The sequence below is a fragment of the Gasterosteus aculeatus genome, chromosome 13 (assembly GCF_964276395.1).
Source record: "Gasterosteus aculeatus chromosome 13, fGasAcu3.hap1.1, whole genome shotgun sequence".
Lineage (NCBI taxonomy): Eukaryota > Metazoa > Chordata > Actinopteri > Perciformes > Gasterosteidae > Gasterosteus > Gasterosteus aculeatus.
The window spans coordinates 12,954,031-12,976,448 of NC_135701.1; the positions used below are offsets into that span (position 1 = coordinate 12,954,031).

General features: G+C 43.0%; 1 protein-coding gene across 9 annotated transcripts in view; it reads right to left on the bottom strand.

Moving 5' to 3' along the window:
* The window catches only part of kiaa0825 (KIAA0825 ortholog), a 97,695-nt gene that overhangs the window by 46,540 nt on the left and 28,737 nt on the right, over window positions 1-22,418 (bottom strand). For all 9 annotated transcript variants that reach the window (XM_040196259.2, XM_040196257.2, XM_078087608.1 and 6 more), the window contains 10 exons: window positions 20,945-21,151; window positions 20,589-20,699; window positions 18,895-19,034; window positions 16,121-16,300; window positions 13,966-14,196; window positions 13,575-13,879; window positions 13,275-13,381; window positions 10,908-11,052; window positions 9,451-9,606; window positions 7,869-7,963 (listed from right to left, as the gene is read on the bottom strand). In XM_040196259.2, coding sequence (XP_040052193.2) covers window positions 7,869-7,963; window positions 9,451-9,606; window positions 10,908-11,052; window positions 13,275-13,381; window positions 13,575-13,879; window positions 13,966-14,196; window positions 16,121-16,300; window positions 18,895-19,034; window positions 20,589-20,699; window positions 20,945-21,151 — 1,677 coding nt within the window. The remainder of the gene's footprint in view (window positions 1-7,868; window positions 7,964-9,450; window positions 9,607-10,907; window positions 11,053-13,274; window positions 13,382-13,574; window positions 13,880-13,965; window positions 14,197-16,120; window positions 16,301-18,894; window positions 19,035-20,588; window positions 20,700-20,944; window positions 21,152-22,418) is intronic.

Here is a 22,418-nt window from a genome sequence, read left to right on the forward strand (position 1 = left end):
GCTAACATTTACAGATGTACCTAATTTCCTCCCATTAATTATCAAACAGGTACAAATAAAACACTGAATGCTTAAAAGGGCCCAGTTGTTTGCTGCTACACCAGCTCTGTAATTACCTGACGGATGTTTTAATTGTAGCATGTTTTACTCTTAATATTACTCAATGCTTTAGCGGCCCTTCAAGTGAGATTGATTGGTTAAATCAGTCGGAATTATGGGAAAACAGGAGGCCTGCCAATCCGCATTGTGTGAGGGAGTCTGTGTGTGTGGCTGGGGACGTGCCAGGACATGAGCACATGTACATGTTTGTTCGGAAGTCTGCATATCGATGTGTGTGTGTGACAAAGTATATAGGGCTGACAGCTGGGCTTGTTCAGAAGGCTTACCGTGCATTCTGCCTGTTTGGGAAGCAACAAGCGCACAGTCTATCCGTACAGGGATCTAAAACCTGTATCAACAGCAAAGTACAACTGGTGTAAACAGCCAGCGAGTAAACATGCAATCATTCACGTACCAAATGGAGAAGCCGCTGTGATTTATTTTAGTAACACACTAAAAGTAGAAGTTGACAAAAAGATAACTGTATTCGTCGCTGGGCAAACAGACCGAGTTAATAAAGACTAAATTGTGGGAGAGACCATAGTTTGTGTTTCCATGTTGCCATGTGTGTGTTTTGAGTGCTTAGTGGTGGTCTGTGAATGTTTGTGCGTGCAGGTACACTGCACTTGCACTTGGCGGTTGTGGATATATGTGCGTATCGGATGCCAATGTGTGTACACAAGTATGACGCTGGACTGTGTGTGTAGACGTGTGTGTCAGTTCATCAGCATGTCGTCGTCACAGCCCTTCACTAAATCCCAGATTAACAGTGACAGGCAGAGATCCCTCTAATTATCTCTTCCTGGACCACATGCAAATGGCAGAGTCAAGCGTGGAGCAGTGATTGGCTGGGGCAGCCTGAGCGCTGCCGACGAGCTAATGAGCCTGGCGACGGGATACAACCCTCGTGATGTACTACCAAACCAAAAAACCTCAACGTCACACAGGTTTGTTCACCCAGGAGGGCAAAACACACAGACATTATGTTTTAAGCATTTAGCTGCATGGATTCCCTTTTGAAAGGTGACTTACACTAATTGAGAATGGAGACATCTTGATATTTAGCAAAAACCATATCTGGCTGTTACGCTTTTATCCAAGGGGATGATCTCTCTAACCACTTTGCTGCAACGGTGCATTAGTGCACCCACATGCAAATGCACATTAACATAAATGTTCTTTCTATATGTAAATTACTATTACTCATCCAATCACTAGCAATACCGCAGAAGCATTATGTTTTACAGTGGATTCCTTCAATGCACTGATCAAAAAACGTGAAAGCCGGAAGGCTACTTCAGTGTCACTTCCTGATGGTCTGAATAAAGATGGCATAGGGAATAAAATGGAAAGAAAACGATGGACTTGAACAGACGGTCACAGTCTGGCAGTGGACAATGGGCCGCTGTAGTCGGCTAAACTCAGTAAATCAGCGGGAAACATGGCAACAGCGTCAAACAGTCCATCGTGTCTTGAACTGAGTCCCAGTCAATCCTAACTGGTCGACAGAACTGGTTCCAGGGGCATTTTGCTGACAGAGCTTACAAATACAAATATCCAGTGGACATACAATTCTAAGCAAAAGTTTCTACAAAGTTTCAATGTCGGATATGGTAACAAAATACCTGATGGTTACATGTGTAGGCTCTAAGGGAGTACAGTATTGATAGGAACCTGTTTTAAATAGCTGAGCCAGAGAGTATTTCTCAAACTAGTGTACACTAAGACAAAGCAGTGATTTCTAGTGACCTGTTGAGCACTGTGTATTTACACTTTTAAAATATCCCAGAGTATTTGGGAAGCCATGTGACTTGCCAGTTTTAATCAAGAACGGGTGGCTTTGTTTTGTCCTTCTTCCATCCACAAATTCTCTGAAGGGCTTTCCAGTGGATTAAGTGGTATTTCCATTTAGCTCTGGTGTACATAGTATCTCAAACTATTTATCTATCAAAAGATGGAAGTTGGAACAATCATTTATCTTGTGAAATTATCCGAAATCACAATATCTGTGAAAATGAGGTGAGTTGAAACTGCAGAAAGTTCACAATACACAGGGGATAACCAGATAATCCTTGAAAAGCTTGCCTTGTGGCATAAGCACTTTGCACAGACGATTCTGTCAGTGAATATAGCCATATTACTGTAGCTATTGTTAACAATTCAAACCAATTCAAACCCTTTGGGAGTGGAGATTGAAGCGGCGAAATGGTTTGAATGTGATATAATAACCAGAAATAGATGTGAAAACACATTTACACTGGCTGTAATGTATCCATGAAGGATACAAAGTGAACATGCATAGCTTAACCAATATAAAATCATTGCTCCTCAACTCAACTTTCATATTGTAGGATAATAAATTAGGATCAGGTTAGGTTAAGAAAACAGAGAGCTGAGGTTAAAAAGAAATACTTTTCACCTGTACTGCAGAAAACACAGTGCAGTAATGACGAATGTCTTGTGTCTCCAGAATGTTTTGACCATGACCACTCTCAGAGAAGAGATAGATTTGCCTCGACCCACCAGATCGTTTTTAGAGAGACAAGACAAATATTTCATATGTATCAAATCGGGGAGTCGTGCTGGAGGTGAGAGGAGGTAAAGGCAGACTGAGATAAATACAACATAGGGGGGAGAGAGAGAGCGAGAGAGCGAGAGAGAGAGAGAGAGAGAGAGAGAGAGAGAGAGAGAGAGAGAGAGAGAGAGCGGCCGGCCGGCCTGCCTGCCTGCCTGGCTGACAGTTGACTCTGTTGGATGTGACTTTCACAGTCTGCTGGCGGTTTGTGTGGAAGCCATCACATCTGTGACTGGCCGTTTGATTAATGAGCCTCTCAGCTTGTCTGTGCAGTTTGAGGAGGGGCCACGGCCTTATCCCAGGCATCACTGATTTATTCGCCTTTGGAGCAAACCTCCAAATATCACACACACACCAAAATATATGAGCGAACATTCACCCACATGCAGGCAGATACAGGTGCACCCTCCATGATATGCATACAGCACACAAGTTGGTGCAGTGCGGATACGTACGCACACGGGCAGGCTCGGAAAGAGGCTTGTGCCACCTGCTTACGCCTAATGAAAATCTCAATGTGTCAGGGCTGTCCAGTGGTAGGGAAGACAAAAGACACCGTGTACAACCAAGCAGACAAAAGATGTATTCTGTCTCCACCAACACAAACTCCCACCCCTAGCTGTCAGTCAGTAGAGGGGACACACACAAGGGGATCGACGAGAGAAGAAAGAAGCCCTTCCTCAATGACACATCACACTCTCCTGATTTTCAAAAGTGACAAGTCTTTTGAATTTCTGGCCACGCAAGACAGAGAGCCTGGTGATGGCCCGAGACCGCTTCCTCTTGTCTCTTTGGCAGCGGCAGCCATGAAATGTCACTCTGGCTAACCTTGAAGCTCTTTTTCTCCTGTGTTGTTCAATGCTTCCAAGACTAAGGCCGCCAACTGCTCGAAATGGTACGGTAACGTCGCATTTTAAGTCAGATAAATGAGTCCAGAAATACTTCCGGTACATGAATGTGCATTACCATGTGCATACACTCTAACAGACAAGTTCATGTACTGAAGCGCACGCACGCACACACGCACACACAAAACCCCACCAACCACGAGCCCCCGCCCGCTCATTCCCTGAAGCGTAAAGTAAGACCATTAATCCAGACACACTGAGATCCAGCTTCTCCCCAGGTTGATCAGCGTCCGTGGAGGAAGACGAACATTCTGACATATTTGTTTTTATTTTATTCCCTGAGAAAAAGGCCCGCCATATGGCTGAGCCCAGGAACAGATGGCTATTGCCCACTTCCTGAAAGCACAAGCGTCTATCGCTGCAATTTAAGGAGCCGCTCAAGCAAGAGAATGCCACAGACTGGCATTTTTCCACAAACTGCTATTGTTATGGGCCTGAGGGGCACCAGGAACAATGAGACAATACAGAGTAAATGCTTTAGTGTTCAGTAGTTACAGTGTAGCTTACCATATAGAGCTGCTACAGCCAAGGGTTAATGCATTCTCTTACTAAATGTGTGGTATAAAATCAGGAGAACGATTCGATTTGTCTGATCATTTGCAGTAAAAATAGCACAAAACATTGTATCTAACTTTCCTTTTTACAGTTGGCCAGTAATTTACGGTTTCCTGGTCCATGTATGTATTTTGTTGTCCCGTGCTGGTACTAGGAAACAGTACCTGGAGCAGTGGACCAGTATTGTACATGGTAGCACAAATGTCCTTGGATCATATTAGGTTCTTATGATGGAGTGGAGGAGCTGCCCTGTGACACATCAAGCTTCATCTCTCATACTTGGATACCTGTTATCAAGCAGGTCAAGGGACCTCCTCCAACATACACACAAGGAAAGTGTTTCAAAAAGTCACCTTGGCAGATGGCAGTGAAAATGTGACTTTCCTCAGTGGCAATGCTTTATACTTCTTTTTTTTTAAGATGGCAAAGAAAAATGATACAAAAGACAGGTTTTTGAAGGCTTTGTATCACATAAAAAGAAAGATAAGGGCCACCATTGCTGCCATTGATTCCAACATACCGTACATACATACAGGTGTTCTCTTGCTTTTGTGAAGGAGAATATCAATGGGTAGCCAAGGACAGACACGAGTTATCCATAGATCGCTAGTTAAAGAGAAACTACTCTGTATCAGCACTTTGACGCCAGGATTCTACAGCACAACGGCTCATAATTTGTAACCAAAAGGGTGAGGGAATGTTAATACATTTCCATCCATAGAGCACCACAATTAACACAAAAACCTTAGGCAAGTAATTTGTCGAAGGTGAAATGTCAAGCGCATATTTGACCTGCGTATGTTGTGTGATTGATTCAAGCTTTTCAGAAAAAAACAGCTCTATAGCTGCTAAACACTCATGACAAAGGAACTGAGTGAATATGAATGTGGATGATTGATCCTATTGAGGTCTGCCATTGACCTTGATTACTGTAAGATGTGGTATTTCTGCAGTATTTCTCTCGTTTTACTGTAAAAAGCCGTCATAGTCTATAGGTCCATAACCTGTTTCCCAAAGGTCCCCTTTAATATGCTGTTGAGTAAATGTACCACTTCTGATTATGTGACATATTTCATGAATATTTCATGCTTTAAAAGTACAAAATAACTGATAAATAATAAACTGAAAAGATTGGGAACCAACAGACTAAGTGTCATGAATTGAGTTCAAAATTAGGTTATGAAAACAAATGCAGCAGATGCAATAAAACAGATAACCTCAAGCAGCAATGATTATTGAGAAGTTTTCATATGGAAATTAAAAAAAAAAGATTCTGCACAGGGCTTGCAAATGTAGGTGCAACTAGGCCAGAGCTTGCGATTTCCAGTCAACTGGTTATCAGTCAGTCAGCCCATGATCCACAAGACCAGACCAAAGACCAAAAGGCTGGTAAGCAGCCTAGCCAGTGAGTCAAAATACCTTTCAGACTGACATGATTCATTTAAGCTATTTCCCTAATGGCTGCTCCTTATAGTGCACCCATTGTACCAAACAGTAAGTACCTAACCGAGCTAGTCCACCAGTTTAGCTGACAAATAAGCAGGCTGAAAAAGATCGTCCACCTATCCATTCCAACTTTCAGCCTGCCGGGGAGTCAGGTCAGCCAGCCAGCCAGTCAACCCTGGGGTTCCTTCGATGGTATTAATCAGTCTGGTTTCTGCTGAAAAGCTCAATCTGCAGATGATGGATGATCCGTCGTACTGAGGGAACCAAAGTGACAGGTGACAAAGAAGGACACACACACACACACACCTGTATAAATCCACTCCCCTTCCTGTCTGGCTACACCGTCGAGGTAGCAGCGTGAAAGTGAATGTATGTGTGTGCATGTTTATATGTGCGTGCAGGCGCAAGTGTCCTGCTCTGCTAATGAAGTCATCTGAGCAGTGATTTAACAGCCGTGGCGTAAAAGCCTAGCGCCCTTAACTCATAGCCTTGCTCCATTAGAATGTGATATAAACCCTGGGCACAATAACTGTCCTGCCACTGTAACGATATATATCGGGGGGCCAACGGGCCACACTGCTAACTCACAGTCAAGGGAGCGAAAAATATATTGGATGTGTACAGAGGAGGGAAGTCATTCAAGGAGAATAAAACTCATAAGACAGAAAATATAGAACATCAAGGTCACATTGATGGTTGTTTTTATACAGTATGGGACAACGTCATTACTATTAACATTGTCAAGGGTGTGAGATTATATCTTCTGGTTTGTCCAGCAACTGGAGGGAGCGAAAGAGTAATTGTTGCGAAGCCTCTGTAAAAACAGCCAAGGGCACTCCAGTCTGCGCTTACGCAGAAAGCCTTATCCTTATCTGCACCAACAACATCAGTGTGCTTATCCCGTGAACGGTCTTGACGCACAGTTTTGAGTCAAAGATGGAACTGAGGAAAACTTTGACAGCTTACATGTCGCCAGCCGTGAAACTAACTTCCTGGTGTGTGCGACCGTCTCAGGCAGAACCAAAGCCTTTCTCCAAATCCTCCATGAAATATGCTCCTCTTACCCAACAAAGAGAGGCTAATGAGGCAAATGGCAGAATCCCAGACACTTTAATACTGTCAGATTAGGGTGAATTATATAACCTTTATAACCTTCCTGATACGTTTTGGTGCCTTTTTGAATTATCTCTCTGCATGTCACTCACAATCTCAGACTGAACCCAATCTCCTTTTTATCGCCTCACTCTTCCCATCTGACTTCAGTTTCTATCCATGTATGCCCCAAGACATATTTAGCTCAGTCAAGCAATGACAGTATTTGTTTTAACATGCAAACAAAGCAGCATATGAGGGGAGGAAGAATCGAGCGTGGGTGTTTGTGGGGAGATGAGGTACAGGCTTGAAGGCGACAAAGCTCGTCACAGCAGAGCACAGAGCCGCGTACTTCACCCTTATTAGACCTGTGTCCTTGGCAGATGCAGAGCCTGCCCTTTGTTAGAAAGGTGTGTGTGTGTGTGTTACACCGGTGGTGATTTAGAATGGATTGGGCGTATAGGCGTTGAGACAAGGCGCAGTAGCCCCATGGCTCCCTGATAGCTGGCAGCGTGACAGCTGTGAATGGAGAACAGGGAACAGCCTGAAGTATTGCCATCTAATATGTGTCACATACCTGCATAAATATTTATGCCCATTGCAGAGCAGAACAGGAGAGCAGGGGAGAAGGGGGGAGATGGGACGGGATTGGTGGACTTGGATTGAAAATCTTTTCCATCAGATGACACTAAGCTAATCCCTTTGACTAGTTTTTTTTGGGGGGGGTTGGTTGTTTTTTGGTCTTCCCAAAGCTTGAAAAGTACACGGAACAGGAGACATGCCTCAATTAGCGAAATCTTAAATACATTTTGTCCTTACGGAATGTCCTTTCTCCGAAGACTTCTTTCCACAGCTCAGCCTCCATTGTTGAAGCCGGAGCAGCCGTTGGCCTTTGAGCAAAGTGGAAGTTTGAACCTCTGATGAAGAGCAGCCGGGCTACATGATCCCCAATGACTGGAGTTGTTATATGATCTCCAATGACTGGAGTCGGTGGAAGCAAACTTCCGCCTCCCAAGTGAACGGCTCATTTGCACAGGAATACACACGATTATGAACACGGTTGCATAAAAAGACTGCTCAAAAACTAAAACAAGGATCATATTAAAAACATACAATAGCGTTTGCTCGTGTAAACAACTCACAGTTGTCATTGAATGCACGTAAGGTAAATGTAAGTGAAATTAGCAGTTTACCTGTTGGCCAGCAGAGTTTTGAAGGTCACCTGACACATGCTCTGATATGCTGGCAGCAGCCTCGGCCAGTCCCAAGCCCAATCCACTGCTGCACTCTGTTGATGTATGAGGATGGGGTATTGTTAGTTATTAATCAGGGTTAATACCATCAGTGCATTACCGCTCCAGCTGGGACCCACTAACAAAGGAGGAAGGGGGTCCCTAGCACAGGCTACCGACACCAGGCGATCAATCATGTCCGCACAAGAAGGTTTTTATTCCAATAAGACAGCAATTAATTTATAAATCCATTTGGGGGGATGTAGCCATCATTTATAGAAAGATAAATCAATTTTGGGAAGGAGTCGTTACTCTTGTGACCGCTTGGCTTTTTTTCTTACCGTCTTCGATGGCACCCTGCCAGAACCGCCCCCACCCCCAACAACCCCAACCCCCCCACCACACCCGTCCTGCTCCCTCTCTCTCTTTTTTGTAAACGCATACACATGTACACACAAACACAATAACACTTGGCACTCTCCCCATATTAGGGAAGCAAATCAAAATCAGATTGCTTTGATTGCCAAAATGTCACTCTTAACTCCAGGCTGAGTTTTATTGACAAAAGGAAGAGAACTCCACTTGTTACCTCCACCCCCCCCCCCTCCCCCCCTCCTCTGCTCCTTCCTCCCGTGTGATTGATGGATGTAACGTTTTTTTTCCTCTCCACCTGCCATTTTATTTGACAAACAACACAGACACCTGAAGCGGAGAAGGCATTTTAATCATTCTCTTAATAGGGTGTTTCTATGCAAAGCTATGCAGCCTCCTGTGATAAGCCAAAAACCGGCCGAGTCTCCGGATTAAAACGTGTCTGCTCTTGGAAACAACAGCGGAATCACAGCTACATTACCAGAGTTGCAATGGGTGTATAAATTAATCTAATATGTTTTAAAAAGTAACAACACAAACACACTTGTCTTGAGAAAGCACACGCTTCTCCTGTTTGTTTTGTGTGATATCAGCAGTATTTCCCATGAAAGGAGAGAAATAAAGTGGGGAAGCTGACAACTCGCACATTGAGCTAAAACTATACCTGTAGCTAGACTCGTCATTTTTTATCAAGAAAAAAAAAATCTAGCTATTAACTGAAAACTCACGGCGGCACTCGTGGGGGTACATTTGGGGTAAGAAGGTATACGGTTCAAAGACCCAAAGAAGTGCACTTTAAATCTGCACTCTGAAAGAGAAATCTCTCGTGTTTTCACCTTTTCTGTGAGCTTTTTTTCTGTCAGCCCAACTCCTGCCTGAAAAAGCAGCGACCTATGGAGAATAGGAAAGCCGAGCCCCAGAAAGACCTGACAGCTTCAGAGATGCCAGAGTATCCAGTTCGCTAGAGACTCATACAGCTCCTAACCTTCAAAATTACGCTTCTGAACTAGTGAGGAAGTTAAAACAACACCGCCCGGCACATTATAAGCACACCCGCATAGTACAAAGTGTAGATAGAGGAAGAAGCTCCAATAATCAACACATTATCAAAGACATTTTATATTGGTTCCAAAATAAAAGTGGGACAATAAACTCGACATTAGTGACAAACCTGATCCAGCTTCTTCTTGCCAATGTGGTCAAATTGGTAGAGAGGATTGAAACCTCCGGTGTCAGCATGACCCTCACTGGCGGGGTCAAAGTTCATCGAGTGAGGGGGATTATTGGGAGACGTAGGTCTTCCACTCAGTTTAAACATCAGTAGTTCCTGGGTCCAAGAATGCCGTGGAAAGAAAGGGCAAAAAAAAGAGAGAAGAAGGAAGGTTGAAAAAGACATCTTATGACATATGGAATAACAATGTAATAAAGGTTGACAAGCTAAGACCAACAGTGAGGCCAAAAAGTTCATCTCAAAAGAAAAAGCTTGCAACAGAGGATACTTAAGGCCTTTCATCATACTGACATCATTGCAATATGTGTCTTTTGCTTGTGAAAACGATAATGCACTTTTGAAAGTCATGTGTTCCATTGACATCCAGTTTCAATGACAAAACAAAAGTGCAAAGTTCAGGCATGTTTCATACCACACTTTTTTTTTCTAGACGACCATAGAAATGGGTAAAATTGTCTCCATATTTCCTACTTAGTCAGCCTCACTAAGTCCAATTAAAAAGAGCTGTTCGGAAACAGAGGGATGAAGACACAGATCATATACGTGCTTATACAGATGATGGGTTAAGATCTAGAGACGGAGAAGCTGTGATGCCTCGGTCCAGGTCTCTTGCAAGATGTACAGTACAAAATAATCATTTTGTATGTGTGTGCATCCAGATGTGAATTCATTACATTTCCATCCATCAGCTTGACATGGCCTGTGAACATCGTATCCCTCTACCTCACTCAAGCCCAGTCTGTCCCTGACATTTGTGTTCCTGCCTCAACCTTGAGATACCTGGACAGGTACCTCAAGCATACTTTTATAAGATTGCCACACAGACTTATAGCTGTCCTGTGAAAATAAAGAATATTGCCAGCCTCAAGTATATTTACCATTGAAAGAGCCTCCAGTTAAAACAGTTTGAGTGTACACTTCACTTCTTATGTCATTTTTTAGTTATTTGCAAAGGAAAACTATCACTAAAAAACTTTTTTACCAACTGCGTACTTTTGAAAAAATCACCAAATTACCAATAAATGTACTCTAATAAACTTTTTACAAAATGTCTACCTTTCATTCTCTTAAAATGGGAAGTCTGTTTAGCTACAATAACATCTTCTTCAGACAAAAAAAAGAAGAACCGCTGTTCTTTCTCACTCAGGTCTCCTCCAAAGAGAAATATGCGCAACGTGATAACTCCATGTGGTTCCCTCTCCTCCACATGTGGTGAGCGTATTACACAGGAAATCACTGTAGCCTCACACCCTTGAGGTCACCTGAACAGCAGAAGATCAGAACAAGCAGACTGCACACAAGCAGCAGCCCTCTTCCTTCTGTCTCCCCCTCCTAAACAGCCTGCGGCCTCAGGCCAGCAGCCACCTAATTGCTGGGGAGAGGGAGTGCTTCCCTACCTCATTGCTTTGGATGATGTGATAGATCTGCCTCAGGTAGTCGCTGCCACCTGCTTTGTGGCAGATCTCCAGCAGCATCAGGCCTATTTTCTGCTCAGTCAGTTCAGCCGCAGCGACTCCGCTTTCCTTTCCCCGCTCAAACACGCTGAGAGAGAAACAGAGACGGGAAAGAGAGAAGACGCAGGGTGTCAGTTTGTATCTCTATGCCACCTCTGGCTGCGGAATTATATTCTAGTTTTAAAAACAATTTGGGGGGCAATTTTTGTATGAAGCAAAAGAAAATTAACTGAAATACGACTTTGAGAATTAATTCAGTCCTATTAAAAATGTGTTAAAAGAAAGAAATAACTTCACTCCACAACATGAAAAGCAGTCTGGTCAAGGCTAACGAAAGAGAGAACTGAAGGCCAATGGTTTAGAGGTTAGACATATTTGTACTGTTTGTATTAGCATTCTTTAGATACATAGGGGAATTTTGACTGAAGGATGTTGGGGCAGTAAAAGCGATTGGTGTATGTGTCCTTAGGTGCTTGAGTGTGTGTGTGTGTGTGTGTGTGTGTGTGTGTGTGTAATTGTGTGTCAAGGTCCTCATGCATACACGCTCCCCAACCCTGGCAGACGCCCGCATCGTTTTCCTGCCCTTCCTGTATGGATGGATATCACACTACCGTCCATCAAACCTTCCCCTTCACATACACTTCCTGTCATTGTTCTCCCTCTCCCGCTCCCTTCCCCTTTGTAATTATAAGGTGGCAGAAAGGGTGTCGCCTGTCAGCCAGCCATTGGCTGCTTGACATTGAGAGTGGCACAGGAAAAGGAGTCCCCTCTCGTCCGTGTACATTGTCTCATTCTTTTGCCTTGTGGCCCGGGCGGTGGTGTTGTCGGCGGTGGTGGCTGTGCATCCGTGTCAGCACCTGCGCTGTATCCTTTCCTGTCCATCACTGTGCAGGTGAAGCAGATGATTGGATTCAGTCAGCGGGGTGATTAATGAGAGCCCCTCCGGATTTGGGACAGCCTATCAATCATGTCATTAGGGCCAATGTGCCCTGAAAGAGGCAGACCTCCGCCAAGGAATAACTGCATTCATCTTCATCTGTGTATGCATCCCGTCAGCCCAGCCAGGGTCACCATGATGGAGAACAATAATCTTCTCCTCTACAAATTACTTTGCAAAGACAAGGTGGGTGGCGTGGGGAAGGAGGGGGGGTTGCTGTTGGGAAAGGAAGGAGGTAAAGTGGGATGAGGGAAGGGCTCAAAAGGGGGCAAATGTTCTCTTTTTCGAGGGGGGCTCATTCACATCGTGTGTGTGTGTGTGTGTACATGCGCGAGATGCCAGTGAGTTGAGTGCCAGTTGTTTTTGGAGTTATTACACTCTTGCTGTCCCTCTTTCTCTCTCTCTTTCTCGCTCTCTCGCTCCCTCTCTTTTTGACACTGTATTCTGATTGTTTACAAGCCAGGCGTCACTTTCCTTTGAAGGTTAGTTTAATGAATAGTAATGATCCCACTGAACGCCTCCGACAGGTGATACATAATCACTCTTCTTTCAATTTTCTCAACCCCCCCCCCCCTCCTTCCACGGCTAAGCAGGCAGCATTTCCGAGAACTGGCCACGATCTGCTATTATTTATTTAGTTCTACTTTTTTTTTTTAATTGTTGATGTCATGTTACTGCGCCGAATCACCTTTTTATGAGGATGGATGCATCCAGGGTTTGTTATGATGAAGTGAGCAACCAATGGCGTCATTTCTGGGAAAGAGCTACAAAACGGCGAGCCAAAGGTCACAGATCAGCCCAAAGTGAAAGCTGTTTTCCCATCACTGCGGCCTGCAGTCCACTCAGTCAGACGACTGTCCATCATTTACCACCACAAACACATCAGAGATTCATTGATCTTACTCATGAAGCTTCTCGTTGAAAAATGAGCTCAATGATACGATACATCAGAATTTGGATGCTCAATTATAAAAAGCATATCTAAGCTGAATTCTTTTTCACTGGTTTATTCAGTATCTGTATTGAATGTCGTGCTGACTACGCTAGCAGTCGGTTTTAACCCTTCATCAACGTATCAGCCCTCAACATCAATCTTGTTATTGATAAATCACTAATATTATGTACTGGGAAATTAATTTTATAAAAAGCTGTGTTACGATCAAAATTATTTGAATTCAATTATACTTTTTTTTTGAAGGTGCACATGAACAATCAATACCAATTGGGACTAATGATTCCCCATATATATATATATATATCTATATACAGTATATATATATCACTTTTCTGCATCCACGAAAAGAGTCATTTAAACCATATCAATACCAGCCTGACCTTGACCTCTTGCTTCATCCCTGCAGTTGATCTCTCACCTGTCTGTGCAGAGCTTACGGGCCTTCTGCAGCTGTATGTTTGTCCACTTGGGTCTTTTTTCTTCCAGAGCCTGGAGCACTTTTTGCACTGTAGGTTTGGGGACACCCTGTCAGACAGACCGCAGACCATTATGGTAAATGAGTAAAAGTCAGATGATTTAATGGGAAACACATCAACAAGGGATCTAATGAAATAATGGTATTATAACTGTAGTGTTTGCCAGGAAACAGCCTTACCCCAAATTAAAATAAAGAGTTTTTTCTATCATCAATTTTCGTTATGCCAACCTTAGGCCTTACCTTCTGTTGAATGCCCATGGTAGCCTGTAGGCACTCAGCCAGGAGGTAAAGGGGTTCCCTTGCACCACGGTCCAGAGCCAGACCACTGATCTGTTCTAGTGTGTCCGAGTCCTCCAGGCCCTGGATCAGACAGCCTAACAGGGCCCAGAGTAACAGGCCCATTAAGCGCAGCTGCCGAGCATGTTGGGAGAGGTGCTTCTCTGCCACTTGGAAAAGGAAGCGGACGGGGAGAGGAACCGACGCCACGGCCGAGGGCAGATTGGTGAAAATGAAGGACAAGGCTTGAATGATCACGGATATGACGGCTGAAAGGAAAAGTACATTTTAGTTTTGGAAAATTAACCAACAGTGTTTTAAACCTTCACTGAAAGGTTGCATTTTATTTGCATACTCTTAGAGTTGGTCTCCCTTCCCTGTGCTTCGAGTGGTGGGTAGTTCCAGTCCTTGGGGATTTTAGCCAGGACTCTTTCTGGTACATTCTGCTTGCATGAGGCTCCACCGGGCTCCTCTGTGGTTTGCCAACCCATCACCATAGAGACCAGGTGTACCAAGAGGCTGTTGGTTGACTTGGTGACTATCGCCCGCACACAGCTGATCACTGCAGGTGCGGCCTGTGTTGTGTCTGAAAAAATAAAGGCAACAAAAAACAGCAAGTGAAGACGGGTGGCTGAAAGAGCATCACATTGAAGACCTTGTTAATTGTATAATGTATGTCACCACCATTACTCCTTTGCTTTACAGTTGTGCCTGTAAGATTACCCTATGTTCCCAATGATCAATGTCTCGGGACGGGAGGGAACATGTTGTTAAATAATCATCACATTCAAGTCAAAACAACATTGATCAGCCAAAACCTAGATGACACAGATTATATTGATTTATGTAGAGCATGCACTTTGGCATGGCTGCTCTAATAAGTTAACTTAATGCGGTGAATAATGCAGTGGGGTTTTTGTAGCTTTGTCCGACAATGGTCGATGGGGCGTCTGACAGGTCGACTCGTTAAAAATAGTAATTAACTGCAGAAAATGATTTCCAGATGAATTTAATAAGTAGACATGTTGCTTGCTGGAAAACAAAATAATAATTTGACTTATTTGTAAAGTAGTCAAGCAGCACAAAGACGTCTTTCAGTACAAAAAATAAGGCCTCATACTAACATTTAATACTATTCTATTACAAGATTGTTTGTATCACTGTGCTTGGTCTTAAATTACAAAAAGGTTTGTAAAGTTGTCTAAGACCAGAAGGCATGCCATATTATTGGCTTAAAAATGAAGGCTAGATTAAGTTTTATGATTGCTACCAAATCAGAGTAGCTTACATACAAGCCCTCCTAGTCACCGCCCACTCAGTCAAAAATTTTAATTTAAATGTTCTCAATCTAACCCGGGGTGGCTGACAATAGAAATCTTGATACCTTCTCCAGGTGCCCTTTCATAACCCGCTCATACGGATAGCAGAGCTGCTACAGCGTGAAGTTGTATGGCACTCATAAACTTCCTACAGCTTCAGCTGTAAAACGAAAGGCTACGACAGAGAGATATAGTGCTCTGAAGGCACTGGAAGTGCACTGCAATCCCCCAGGGACGCTTAACAAATGTGTGACCTCAGACCCACAGAAAAAGAGCAGAGCGAAATAGAAAATGATGTAGCTTTTCGAAGGGGATGCGCTCAGTGGCAGGTAATACTTAGACCTATTTTTCAAAGTCACTTGGTACTCAGACTTTTTACCGCCCGCTACTGTATTGAATGTTGTATTGATTTGAAACAAGCTGCTACTACGTGATGAAACATCAGCGTAAGTGGGGAAATAGTATAACTCAACGTAAGAGTTAACTCAGTCAACAGTTTAAAAAGAAATGACACTATCGTGAAACCAAATATATTATAAAAAGATTTGGCATAGTCCAATAATTAACCTAATTACACTTTGAGGATAAATGATGATTGGATGACTTTCAAAAATTCTCTCTGGCTCACTGAATCTCTTTTCTGTTCTTCACTTTTTTCCAGTCCGACTACTCTTCTCCAATCACTCTAATTTATGCTCTAATAATTACCACTCGTCCAGGATATGAAATCACAACCAGAAAGGGCTCCACACTCGACGGGGGTTCTGATTAAGCTCTGAATCAAAGCTTGCACCATGGGGAGAGGCCGGAAGAGAGCAAGAGTTGAGGAGTAATTGCAGTCTTTGTGAGAGAGTATTAAAGTGATGCTTTAGCTCACAAGCATGTCAACACTGACACGTCATATCTTCTCATATACTTTGTTATTTATATTTGAGAAGTCAGAATGATCCTGACTCTAAACAGAAAGGTATAATGCCTTATAAAATAAATAGGACTGAGCTAATGAGCTAAGAAAATACCTATAATATAAAAGTTCTCCTGCAGCAAAAACACATTTTGGTCCCAACAAATAAATATATTATTTAATCAAATATCCCTGTATAATTAAAAAAAACAGGAAAACAGCATTTAATTGTACTCAAAGTGGCGTAGCTTAATACTACATGATGCAGCAGCTTGTTGCTACTTTACCTGCCAGAGTGTAGAGATGTTCCCACATGTGTGACCTTTCCAGGTATGGTTGAAGAATCTGAGTCAAGGCCTTTGGAACATTGTTCAGGCAACTGAAGAGGTTAAAAAATGCCACTTTCAAATCTTCTTCTGTCTTGCAGCTTTCTGTACAAATCTCTAAGCAGCTTTGTTGGCAAATATCTGAGAAGAAAAGAGTCATAATGAGTCAGTGAAACATTTCTGAGCAGAATCAAAACTGTGTGGGCAATCAAAATGTCAAAGAATTTATGGAACCTTGATATGCATGAACACATAAAGAAATAAGAGGTTTACTCATATGCACATATGGTCTCTGAATGTAATATTAGAATGTTTTTTGAATTACGATATAGGTAGGTAGTAAAAAAAAATCTAAAACCCTATCCTTTGAAAAAGCATCTTGATTTCTTCGCACAGAAACCCATTGGAAAATGTCAAGGCTGCCCAACCTGACACATGTTAACAGAGAGGGTGAACAAAAGGCATTGTGAAATAGAAGGGGAAGAAAAACCCTCCACCTGTGTTCAATGGGTAGAAAAACAAACCAGAAAAAAAACAAAGAAAGAAAAGATTTCAAAAGCACTGCAGCACACAGAGACAGGAAGTGAAAAGGAAGAGGTTTTGACAGGGTGTCCTTGTGGGGGTAGCTGTCTGAGCGGAGGGCTGAGGATGGAGGTGTGTGCTTGTGTAAACCATATGGATGTCTATATATGCTTTTTGTGTGCTTACAAGTGTGTGTTTGTTATGTTGACAGGGGTTGCTGAGGAAAGGCCCGTTGCTCCAGAGGTGGCAGACATCCAGTGGTCTGTTGTGATGACACGACGGCTATTTGACGAGGAACGTCTATGCAAGCGGCAGTCAATGAGGGGCCACCGTACCGGAAGACAGCGCAGCTTCCTTCTGACTAATGCTGGACTATTTTAAAACAACACGACGGAATTAACTGCTGCTTAAACGCACAGTAATAACATTTAACCACTTTGATTTGATGCAGTTGGGGGGCACTGCCACCACTTATGGTCCAGATGAGCACTCACTCCCTCCGTTCCACCACATCGCTCTCCCTTTTCCTTTACAATAACACATCTAACACTCAACAGCGGTCAACCAACCCGACCTGCAATCAGTCTATTAGGCGACATAATGTTGGTAAAGACGACATCTTCTCGCCTCTTTCTGTCTGGTATTTGGTCATTAAGGAGGAAGCGTTCTGGATATCACCGCTGTGGCTGCAGCGGTCAAAAGAAAATGAGGTGACAAACATAAATTTCCACACGGGATGCTGGAGAGCATGGCAGGTTAACTAGGCGCCTTTTAATGATGATCCTATTATGGGGCAGCAAATGGCTTCAAAAAAAACAAAACAATGACAGCGTGCTGGCACATCTCTGCAGGGTTTCCACTCCTTGCAAAACACAATAATTCCAATGTGGAATGTTTGTTTGTGTTTCTATGTCAAACGCTGGATTTCTTTGTTATATTTCCTCGCTGTCTTTCCCTCGTTGTCCATCTCTAAGCTTATCCAACCTTGATACAGAGCCAAACCATACACCTGTTTGTCTTGTGGACAACCAGTCAACTAGTCACAAGGGTACTCTCTGCAAACCTCTGTAATTGGAAGCAGACATGCTGATGATAGTAAAAGGATGTGTGTGGGTATGTGCGTATGTGTATTGTGGTTGAGGGAGAGTTATGCATGATTTTTGTAGTGCATTGATCTGTAAATGTGGAGAAAGTATTACCCTTCTGCAATAGTTACATTTCCAGATTGTCAGACAATGGCCAGGATACTCAGTTGCTCCTTAGCATGTTAGTTTCATTTTATAAGGCAGAATCATTTCATCTTAAAATGGGCCACAGAGCGACGACGGGAATGAAAACGTGCTGTCAAGGAAACACATTTTGCTTGCAAAAAAACGGACTAACAGTTACTGTAACACCAGTTCAGTTGGACAGAATAGAGTCCAATTGAGTTTGATGACTCACTCTATTACTAATAGTAAGTTAAGTTGAATTTCTTATGAATAGTGCACCAAGAAACACGCTCTAAAAACGTATGGGAAAGTGCAGTGGCTTGTGGGAGTGCATTCATGCAAGCTGTTCCTTCTGTCTGTCTGCTTCCTGGTTAATTAGCCCGTCATCGTGATAACACGCGAGAGTCAGCGCTTCCAGCGTTGATTTACGGCGACGCGCTGGGAGAAGCATTGCAGAGTTTCTGAGCCAGACCGAGCCGGAGAACGAGACAGTGAGAGTTGTTATTAATGAGGTCGCTATAATGTGAATTAATGTGCGAGTGCACAACAGTCTTTAAAGGTTAGACTGTTGCCGGTGCGGAGGGGAGAAGAACGCAGGGAAAATCTTTAAAGGTCAGCGTGTGTGCTCCGCCTGGGCCCGTTTTGTGTTTATTACTGCTTTCTATTGATTTAGTGATGATGGTGACCAAGGTGAAAATGATGATGATGGCAAAGATGCTGATGATAACTTCATAAAATGGATAGGGCTCATCTATGGTCTGTTTAACTCGTTTAGGATCGCACAGCACCATTATTATGACATCGGTAAACATCATCCCACACATGTGCCCCTGCGTGATCGACTCATCGACCCAATGTTGGTTCAGTATTATAAAAAGGAAGTATTAAAGAATTAATAACAGTGATTCAAGGAATGACAGCTCAGCATATACATACACACACTCTCTCCCCATCCTCCATTAACACATACCAATCCCTCTACACCTTAAAAAACTGACTTACGAGTGTGTTCCAGGAGAATTGTGGACAGGTGACAGTCTTTGAACAGCAGCATTTGCAGTAGCAACCTGGGATTGAATCCTGGGTCAGAGTTCAGCAGCCTCAGCTGACATAAAGAAGCCGCCTGGCCCAAAAGGCCGTCTCTGAGAAGGAAAACAAAGTTGACAGTTCTGCAGTGTCAGGTGAGTATACAGATAGCAGTCCATTGAGCAAGAGACTGTAAAATAGGGAAAAGCTTTACAAGTGAAAGACGAGAAACTAAAATCACTGTTTTATTACAATCTGGGAAGAAATAGTGTTTATGCTACAATTGTAACTTCCCTCAGTGTCACTCAGTACCGATATGAGTTTAATCTACAAATGCCTTCACTCTTGATTACTTATAGTGTGCACCGGGAAGGAATTAGCTCTAATCTAGGCCAGCTAAAACATTTGGGAGACAGCCAAATACATGAATGTACAGCGGTACCCCCCTCCTACGTCTTTTGTACAACCAAGAGGCTGCAGCCAGCTGTGGGTAATGAGCCGTGTCCTGGGTTTCTGTGTGTGCACCCTCCAGAGCTGGTGCTTGTGGTTATGAACGTGTGCAAGGGGGAGGGCATGCTGAAATGTGTGTGTCTGATTATTACTTTATACATCTCAATAAAATCGAGTGGAAGGAATGCACAGAGTTTGTCTGAAGAGCGAGGAGGTGGGAGGGAAAGCAGGGGACGTCTGCCCCAGAAATTAACCATTCCGTTTGAGCCAGAAAGCCAGAGCAGGGTGCACCCTGCTGTTTGACTGTGGGGAACTGTGCCTTAATCTCAAACAACAAATTATGATGTCACTCGGAACGCAAATCCGGAAGAAATCCTCTTTTAACTGCTCTGACAAATGTGCGCTACAGCGCTGGGTCAGCTTCAGGACGAGAAAGATGCATGATGGGGGTAAAGAAATACTTAGTATTATAGTATACTATATAGTATAGTAGTATGTTGATTTATTTATGTGTTTTCTGGTTTTTATTATTGTTTTATATAATATCCATAACAATGGGTATTAGTTTAATGGTCTGCAGAGAGATCTTGCCTCTAAGCTAAAACCTGGCTGAGGACCTGTGGAACTGGCCCCGGCATGCCGGCAGGAGGTGGCTCCAAAAAAAAATAAAGAGGTCATTAAAATACACTAATTTTAGCTCTTCAATGCTTAGGAGCATGAGAGCTTGATTTGTGCTCCATCAGCACGCATGACATCACCTCTGGCAGTGAGGGAGATGAGAGGGGAGGAGGGTGGGTTCGATTGACTGCACCTTAGTGAGGTCACAACAGTTACTGTTCACACATGTACACGTGTGTGCACGCATGCACACATTCAAGCTCATCACAGCATAAAGCCCTCAGTAACCACCAACATAAACAAAATCAGTGTCAGCGGCTACAGGAGTTTATTTATTACTTTTCTTTCTCAGCATGCATCTGTGTAATTTTCCTGACCGCAACTTGAAGCCCTGAGCAACAACCTAGGGGGGTAATATGTCCTCACATACAGTATGCGGTAAACTCACACACACACACACACACACACATACATATGGTTCTCTACACAGTGGGTGGAGGTGTGTCTGTGTAGGTTTAGCATACCACAGTTTGTGCTTTGGTGAGTTTGTGCGTGAACTTGCTACGGGTACTTGGATGGTATGACGGGTGTGTTTTACATACCGTACGGCCTCCTCTGAGAAGAGGTCGGGGTTGATAGCATTCAGCCAGTGGACAACATGACTGTCAGGCTGATGTTGCGTAGATTCTTTTGCAGGATTATTCATAAATACCCTGGAGGAATTGAGATCACACATTGCAAATCTGAACAATCGAAATGTATTGGTGGTCACATTTCTTCAGGTAATGATTTAATGAAACCAAACACATCCTCTTGTGTGCATAGTATAGATTAGTGTGCAGTCAAATCCATTTATTTCAAAAGCTTTATATAAAAAAAAACATTTCAACCATTTTCGTACGCCTAAGTCATATTTGACTTTAAGGTTTAATAACAAAAGCACACCGTGCATACGAACCTATACAGCAGAGATAGAGGTGCAGTGACAATGACAAGGACTGTCAGGAGTTGGTCACACAGGCTGTGGATTTGGTAAAGCCAGTCTGATCCGCCAGCGATTATGGCAATTGCTGTAGAAGGATTGGAGCGCACCAAGGCCTCTGGACTTTCACAGACGCTCCACATCAGCTCCTCCACATAAAGCAACAATGCTGTAATGTCACATCTGAAAGAAAACAAAAACGGTGAATGTATAGATGGAAACAGAAACGGTTCAATGTGTATGAATATGTGACAAAAACACACAAGGGGAAAAGGCACTGAAAGAAAAATCCCTGTTTTCAAACACTGCGTCCAACAATAAATCCTGAACAAACAACCTCATTGCACATCCAGTCAGATAAAAGAACCTCCTGGGGATTTTACTGTAGGAAAGTTAAGTATACAATGGGCTTTGGATTTCACAATAAAAGTAATTGCTTTTACATTAATACATCCCTAAATCTGTTTCCTCAAGTGGTCGCGCAGAGCTGCTCATCTTTCCTCTTCGCCTTATGCTCTCTATTCACAGTCTTGTTATATGAAACACACAGTAGTGGGGAGATCCAGGGCAACGTGAGGTAGCATAACAGTACCTGTTTCGGCTTGCCTTACAGTTTACAAATGTCCCTCTAGAAAAGCATTTATTACCGAAGCAACACAAACCAGGCTTTGTGTTCACATCCTGCATTTCACGCACATGTAAAATGCACTTCATCTTTGACACTCTTTACTACTCTTTCTGCGTGTCACGGTTCAGCCTGTTCATCGGCCTTATTCAGCTTTCAGGAGGAGGAAGAAGATAGAGAAAATGATCCCTTGAGCTTGTACAAAGAGTGGGCCTTTGACGCCTTAACACTCAGTTGGACCACCTCCAGAATTGGACCCGTAGGAGCTTAGTGAAACAGTGAGAGAGGTCAAACAATTAAGGGTTCTCTCTAGGATCTACTGATTTAATTTACCATCCCATTATTCCTGTGTATATAACCAAGCCTTATATTGATTCATCAATTCATGTTGGCTATACAAATAGGATATGTGACAAAGAACAAAACATAGAGCTATACATATACAATCTATAGCCATTGAAAATTGTTAGGATTGCACCTATATGTTGATAGAAAACTAATATGAATCCTAGAAAACTACTAAAAGTACAGGATGGACCTTGGAAACAGCGATTGAGAAAATTAAATTCCCCACGAGGTCCATTTAATAGCAATTCTGCAGATCAGATTAAATTAGCCTGCTTGGAATTGTCAATGTACCTATTATCAGTTTCATCAAGGCACTTTAAGCAGCTTGATCTAAAATGAGTTGAGGTTACTTGCCAAGGGCAAGAGTAAACTCTGAACCAATGCTGTTAAGCCGACCAGAAGCCCTTAAAGCGACAGTTAAATGACTTTCTGTTCAGATTTTTTCCGTCTATTATTTACATTTTACATCCATCATTA